The following is a 7,044-nucleotide window of genomic DNA, read 5'->3' as shown; positions in this document are numbered from 1 at the left end:
GCCTCTTTTCAAATGGCACTTGCCATCTAGATTTTAATGTATTTTTTTAAAAAGCATGCTGTCCAATTAATTAATTCAGATTTAACAGGCTTTTCATTAATTGAAAACTGCAGCCTGTCATAGCAGACCATTTCTCTGCATTGCAACCATCCATTCCTCTGCGAAAGCAGACAGATCCCGAGTTTAATGTCACTGTTCAATGCATGTTTAACAGGCTTCCAATTCCGTCTTGTAACAAGAATAAATTACCCATCAGTATCAAGGGAGGCAAACCCGCAGAGCAGGTTGCTTTGCAAGGCTTTGAGGAGTCCCGTGATCAATGGTTTATTTGGAAACAACTTAGGCCAGGAGAGACTACTGGAAACGGCAAAGTCCAAGATAAATGGCTCCGGCTGCAGAAGTTCAATGCACATTATTATAAAGCCACTAGATTCTATTCACTACGGTGTCTATGGGGCGACTTTTATGAAAAATCACCACGCAACAAGCATTATCTTCCCTGCTACCAAGAAGCCTTGAAAGGCTCTTCAGATTCGGACTCTGCTAGATGGATGTCTTCCTGTGGACTGGCTTTCCGCAATCAGTATTCCTCTCATTTTAGCTACCAACAAGCTTGATTGTAATTGGTGGAGACCCCAGGGCAGCATTTTGTAGGGGAACACAATACAATGTCGTGAATAGAGGGCAGGCATCAGGATAGGGCAATGAACAGCCTGCTCTGAACCTGTTCATCAGCCTATTTGGGGTGTGTGCTGCTTTCACACGTTTTCACTCCTGCTCTGATCCATTTCCACACTGATCCACAATTAAAAAAAGAAAAAAAAAACCTGCAAAAGAATATACATTTAAGTACATGTTCCCAAATGTGTCATTTCTCAAAATAGCATTCTAACTATATTTTCTTTCAACATTGGAAAATGCATATTTTGAGCAATGTGTTGCAGCTTTCTGAAAAATGCAGCAACCGATAGATAGCTCAGTTGTGAGCCATACATCAGCCCTGAAGGTGCAGATTAGAGCACTTCAGTTCAGAGTTCATGAGGGTCAAATTTGTCAAGCACACTGCTCCAACCACGACACCAGGGAGGGAGAAAATGGAGACCTCCAGACGCTGTTGGACTGCCACTCCTATCAGCCTCAGCCGGCATGGCCAATGGCTAGGGGTGATGGGATCTGCAGTCCAGCAACATCTGGAGTGTGGGGATGATCGCGGAGTGAGGAGTGGGGTCCAGAAGGAGCACACTCCCCACCCGCAGGCAGCCACAGTATGCCTGCACGTGTGACCCTGGGGTGCGGGGCACACTCCCCCCCCACACACAGACAAAGCCATGGCTGTCTGAACATCTTGCCCTCTGTCTAACCTTTTGCAGTCTCAGTAGTCTGCGGTGTCCTGTCTGTAACCTTTGTCTCTGAGATCTTTTGTCTCCTTCGTCATACACTGTGCAAGGGGAAAATGACGAGGTGGAAACAGGTGCCAAAATAACTTTGTACCACCCCACGATCTTGGGACCAGAAGATGTGTAAAGGTCACAGCCCAAAATGTATCTGCCTGGTTTGCATATTTGTCTCAATAAAAGGAGGCTCCACAGGGCTGGCCAGCAGCTCGCATGCAGCCCACCTGTGTGCAGCTCACCTGCATTATCAACTCCTGCCTCATGTCCATCACTTCATGGAGGACCACAGGTTCCCCACATCTGGTCCACATAAGCAGCAAGCACCCCACTCCCACCAAGTCATGGCCTCCCCCCCACCCCAGCCAATACCACTAGCGACTTTTTCTCTCCTTGCGCTGACCGACTGCTACAACATTTGCGCAAACCATTTCATTTGAAAAGTGCTTTACAATCTTTATTAGGTTCATCCTCACAACAACCCTGTGAGGTAGGTCACTCATTCCCATTTCACAAATGGAGAACTGAGGCTGATCCGCACACACTCGGCAGGTGTGTGCATTCATACTCGCATCACAGTGCTCATCCAGTTCCCGCTGAACTTAGGATAGTTGCCTCGGCTGGGGATGCCAAATCCCCATTTGGGCCCTTAAGAAGTGCAAATCAAAGTCAGTGACTTGAACCCGGGTGTCTTGGATACAGTCCACTCACTTAACGCCCTTATTTCTCTGCCCACCGTTCCATCTGGCGATCTGGGCACGGGTGCCTATAATTTCCACTTAATTATAGCGCATCACAGTCTACAAATTTAGTTGCTCCGAATACAGTTATTTATTTCTCTTTTAGAGAAGGGGTGGCGATGGGTCAATTTACAGATGTTTCCACTCAACTCCGGTATATAAAAAAAATCTTTTATACAATATATGTACAACACATGTCACAATAGACTTCTTTCTTTCTTTTTAAATCGGGAGCGAACATTCCGTTTGCCTGATCCATTGTTACCAGCACACAGACATCCACACAAAAGGAAGAGCGAGAGAGAGAAGAAGGGGGGAAAACCCAAAATATTTAGTGCTAGTCATACAGTTCCAGATTGCAGCCTAGAGTTGAAAGCTCAGCTTTGAGTTTAGGGAATTGTCTGATGTAACAAAAAAAATAAAAATAAAAAAGAAGACTTTTGAAGTCGTTAAGACACAAACTTTTTAAAAGTGGGTTTTCCTTTTTCTTTCTTGGTCTCTCTGTTTCCTCCCCCCCCCCCCAAAGATATATACATAAAAAAGAGCCAAAAAAAGGCATTGGTTTTTAATGCTATTAGAAAGCTATATAAATGTGCACAGGTCCTTTTCTTCTTTTCATAAAAGACCAATGGAAAACAAAAACCAAAAAAAAGCGCCTTCAGCTTCCAGGAATTTCTTCTGGGGATAATTCTGTTTTAAGTACCTGTATGTAGAATGTAGGGAATGGGTATGAAACAGGTTTTTGAGAGACAGAGACAGAGAGGGAGGGAGGGAGGGAGGAAGAGGGAGATGGAGAGAGAAGAATGACAATGGTTAGACATCTTTTATTCTAACGGTGACGATCTATACCACAGGAGCTCTAGAACAAAGCTTCCACATAATCTGAAGCCTCAGATTGCCTGTAGCAGTTTTATTGGTCCTGACAAATGCTACAGGTTCCCGGGAAGAGACATATTCTACTCTTCACTCAGGGCTGCTTACTCACAAGTACACTCAGTATCCAACTACACTGCCACACTCAGTATCCAACAACCAGCTGGTAAGCCCCAGTACAGTCAACGGAGCTAACTTCTGGATAATATATAGAATTGAGCTGCCGGACACTCACCCTCCAACAATTACTTACAGCAAACAAAAAGTACCAGGAGACATTGCAGCTTCCTTGTTCACCTCTGCTGCAAGAAATGAGGCATTGCCTGAGGTTGAGCAGATGGGATGCACTAAGGATGTGTTGGAAGAGGGCCTCCACAGTGGGCTACAGGAACTGTTAGAAGCCACGACAGCTACTGTCACCTGGAGGCTTCTGACCACATGGAGGCTTTTTCAGCAGCTCTTGCTTAAACCAGCTATAAAACGTAATGGCCAGTGATACCAGCTGATGGCATGGTTTGTGGAAAATACGCTTTTGGGCCACTGGGCTCCCTAGTGGGTCAAGATTGTACTGTATGTTTCCCACTCATGCTATATACACACCACCATGTTGAGGTATTCAGTTATGGAGAAATCTTACTCATTTTAAAAAAGAACAGGGGAGGGCAAGACGGCAACCACTGTATCTATTCAGAATGTAAAAAAGGTAAAGGTAAAGGGACCCCTGACCATCAGGTCCAGTCATGGCCGACTGGGGTTGCGGCGCTCATCTCGCTTTATTGGCCGAGGGAGCTGGCGTACAGCTTCCGGGTCATGTGGCCAGCATGACTAAGCCGCTTCTGGCGAAGCAGAGCAGCGCACGGAAACACCATTTACCTTCCCGCTGGAGCGGTACCTATTTATCTACTTGCACTTTGACGTGCTTTTGAATTGTTAGGTGGGCAGGAGCAGGGACTGAGCAACGGGACCTCACCCCATCGCGGGGATTCGAACCGCCAACCTTCTGATCGGCAAGCCCTAGGCTCTGTGGTTTAGACCACAGCGCCACCCGCATCCCATTCAGAATGTAGTTTCAATCAAACATTTAAGAAGAAGGGACTACCTTGAAGGCCTTGGGAAGGACACAGGGGCCTAGGAAGCTGCCTTTCACCAACTCAACATTTGCTGCCCTAGCTGGAGGCGCCAGGAACTGAACCTTCTGCATGCAAAAGCAGGGGCTCTGCTGCTGAGAATGGCCCTTGCCTGGCGCCTTTCATCAAGATCTATTCTGTCTCTTCACCTTTAGCCAATCAGCTTGGCAGGCCTGGAGAGGCCACTTCTGTGCTCTGTGAAGCACTTCACAAATTGCAGGCTTTTCATGCTCAACAGCAAAGCAGCAATCACAGTAACTAAGGGAGACACTCCAACACGCAGCGTTGTGGCTCCACAAGGAACCCGTGGCTGTACCTGATGCTTTTGCCTCTTATGCTTCTTCGCCATCGTCCATCTCAACCTCGTCCAAGTCAGCTGTATCTGCAGCTCGCGACAAAATGTCTGCCATTAGCGCCTCCTCCAGCTTTTTCCGTACCTGCTGTACTCGCTCTTCTTGTTTCCTGTGGAATAACCCAGAGGGGGAAAACATCACTGAAATATTATCTCCGCAAATGGAAAAAGAAGTCAATCAGCAGGCCAATGCTATCTCTATAAATCAGGGATTGAAGGTGAGCAGGTGAGGAACCTGTGACCCTCTGTTATCAAATTTAATCTCCACCCCTATAGTTCTTCCTCATCTTTGAACAACTTCAGGTCCAAACTAGATTTTGTGTAGATTACCACCTTCCTTTTCTTTTCAGTCCCTGATGCAATAAATTCTATTCCTAATTTCCCATTTTGTAAAACTCTTGTGTGATTACTGGAGACATGAGTCTCTTGTAGACATATAATATCCCATTTTCCCCCCTTAACACATGTTCTATTTTGTTTCTTTTGAGGTTTTTTTAAAAAATTTATTAATTTTCCACATTGATAACAAATATAACATATAAAAGACTCAAAACGAAACACATTACAATACTAGAAGAAAAAAGAAAGAAAAATAAAAAACACTTAATACTTCTAAAATCCAAATTAACTTTCATTGTTATCTGACTTCTTCTAATCCCCCCAACTGAATTTCATTGTGACACCTTTGTAACAATTCTCCAAGATCATCTTTCTAATAGTTAACTCCTTCAATTTACTATCTTCATTTTTTGAGTTTACTATTCAGCCCACTTACATTGCATGAGATACACTTTAGTGACATACAAATTTATTGTATTAATGTTACCTTACCAGATTCAAGAAATAACTATAAAACAAACTTTTCCACTTTATTCCTGTCTTGTCTCTTCTAGCTCTTGAAGTCTCTCTCCACCTAGATCTTTCCAGTACTTCCTTCAGAAACTTCCTGCTTCTTCTACCGTCCTAAAAGTCTCCCGTCTATCTCCCATGAAAGTGAGTCCCCGAGGGAACCTGTGGCCCTCTGAAACTCCAAATCCCATCATCCCTGACCATGGCCCATAGTGGCCGAGGATGATGGGAGTTGCAGTCCAACAACATCTGGAGGGCCACAGGATCCCCAGCCCTGATCTAAAAGAAGGCATTCCCATAGAACCACAGAATTGTAGACTTGGAAGGGACTGTGAGGGTCATCTAGTCCAACCCCCTGCAAGGCAGGATAATTGGCAGACCTGCGGCTTGAACCCATGACTCTGAGATTGAATCTCAAGCTCTATCAACTGAGCTACCTGGAGAGCCATAATTGACAAACTGGAGAAAAAACATAATTGACAAATGAGATGCTCTAAACACTGCTTCTGTAGGTAATAATAACAACAACAACAATTTGTATACTGCCGTATACCCATAGATCTCAGGATCTACTCGTAGATCAGGTGGATGGATACCTTTTACTGGGGATCAGGTAGGTTTTATAAGAGAAGCCCAGATTCACATCCATTTAAAGTACAAATATTCAAGTCAATGAGAAGAGTTTCCACATCAAGAAAAACACCTGCTGTGTCCAATGCGAAAACTATCTCCATACAGTATTTTTTGCTACAAATTAAAATCCATGCTCCCCACTGAGGCAAATTATGTGATTCTTTTAATGAAGCTCTTCATAGGTAGCTTAATAGGGACCCACCACTAATCTCATCAACATTCACTGATTTTCACTTATGAACTCTGATGTAGCAGTTGAGAAGGAAGCATTTCAGCTAAACTGAGTCAAATACATATACCAGTTTGGAGGTCATTGGCTTTAAGACTAAAAAGAAAGCCTATCCACCATCTTTTTTTTTTTCCTGGAAGAAGAATTAACATAAACACGGAACTATTGAATTCTGGAAGAATAAGTCACTGGGGGAATGCTGAAAGCCAGCACTGAATGTGATGTCAGGGTGGAAAAATCTCTTGGGATTCTCTGCCACACTTCCATTGTTGAGAGCGATGAAAAGCCAGCAGCTACAAAGACCTGTATGGCTTTAATAAACCTAGATGGAGAAGCTGAACGCAAATCCCCAAAACTTTTCCAAATGTACTTTTCCTTACTATGCACCAGAGTTTTTCTTATTTTAAAGGAATGAGAGCAATGAACACTGGATAACTGAAAGGAGCAGAGAGCTCCCATCTTCAAGCACTCTTCTGTAACATTTCATAATCCCATGTTTGAAAAGCAGGAGGTTCAAAGCAAACTCAAAACTGATTATTCTAGCTGCCTTCAGACAAGGATGAGGAACCCTCTAGGTGTTGCTAGATTATAGTTCTAGTCATGCTGGTTGGAGCTGGCAGTAAATGGAGTCCAACAACATTTAGAGGGCCCCAGATTCCCCACTCCCAACTCAAGTAATTAAAACAAGCAAACCAGGTTTTTAAACCCAACTGCGGATGGCGCTGTGGGTTAAACCACACAGCCTAGGACTTGCTGATCAGAAGGTCGGCAGTTCGAATCCCCGCGACGGGGTGAGCTCCCGTTGCTTGGTCCCTGCTCCTGCCAACCTAGCAGTTTGAAAGCACGTCAA

At 44.3% G+C, this 7,044-nt stretch overlaps 1 protein-coding gene across 1 annotated transcript in view; it reads right to left on the bottom strand.

The window, feature by feature from the left end:
* Positions 1–1,821: 1,821 nt before the first annotated feature.
* Positions 1,822–7,044, bottom strand: part of MBD2 (methyl-CpG binding domain protein 2) — a 66,779-nt gene continuing 61,556 nt past the window's right edge. The window contains exons 6-7 of the mRNA XM_081881673.1: positions 4,448–4,593; positions 1,822–2,834 (exon numbers count right to left, since the gene is read on the bottom strand). Of these exons, the coding sequence (XP_081737799.1) occupies positions 4,464–4,593 (130 nt within the window). The 3' untranslated portion in view covers positions 1,822–2,834; positions 4,448–4,463. The remainder of the gene's footprint in view (positions 2,835–4,447; positions 4,594–7,044) is intronic.

Source organism: Podarcis erhardii (assembly GCF_964252035.2).
Source record: "Podarcis erhardii genome assembly, chromosome: 11".
NCBI classification, from domain to species: domain Eukaryota; kingdom Metazoa; phylum Chordata; class Lepidosauria; order Squamata; family Lacertidae; genus Podarcis; species Podarcis erhardii.
Note: the sequence above shows the minus strand (reverse complement) of the source record. Positions and strands in the feature narration are given on the sequence as shown.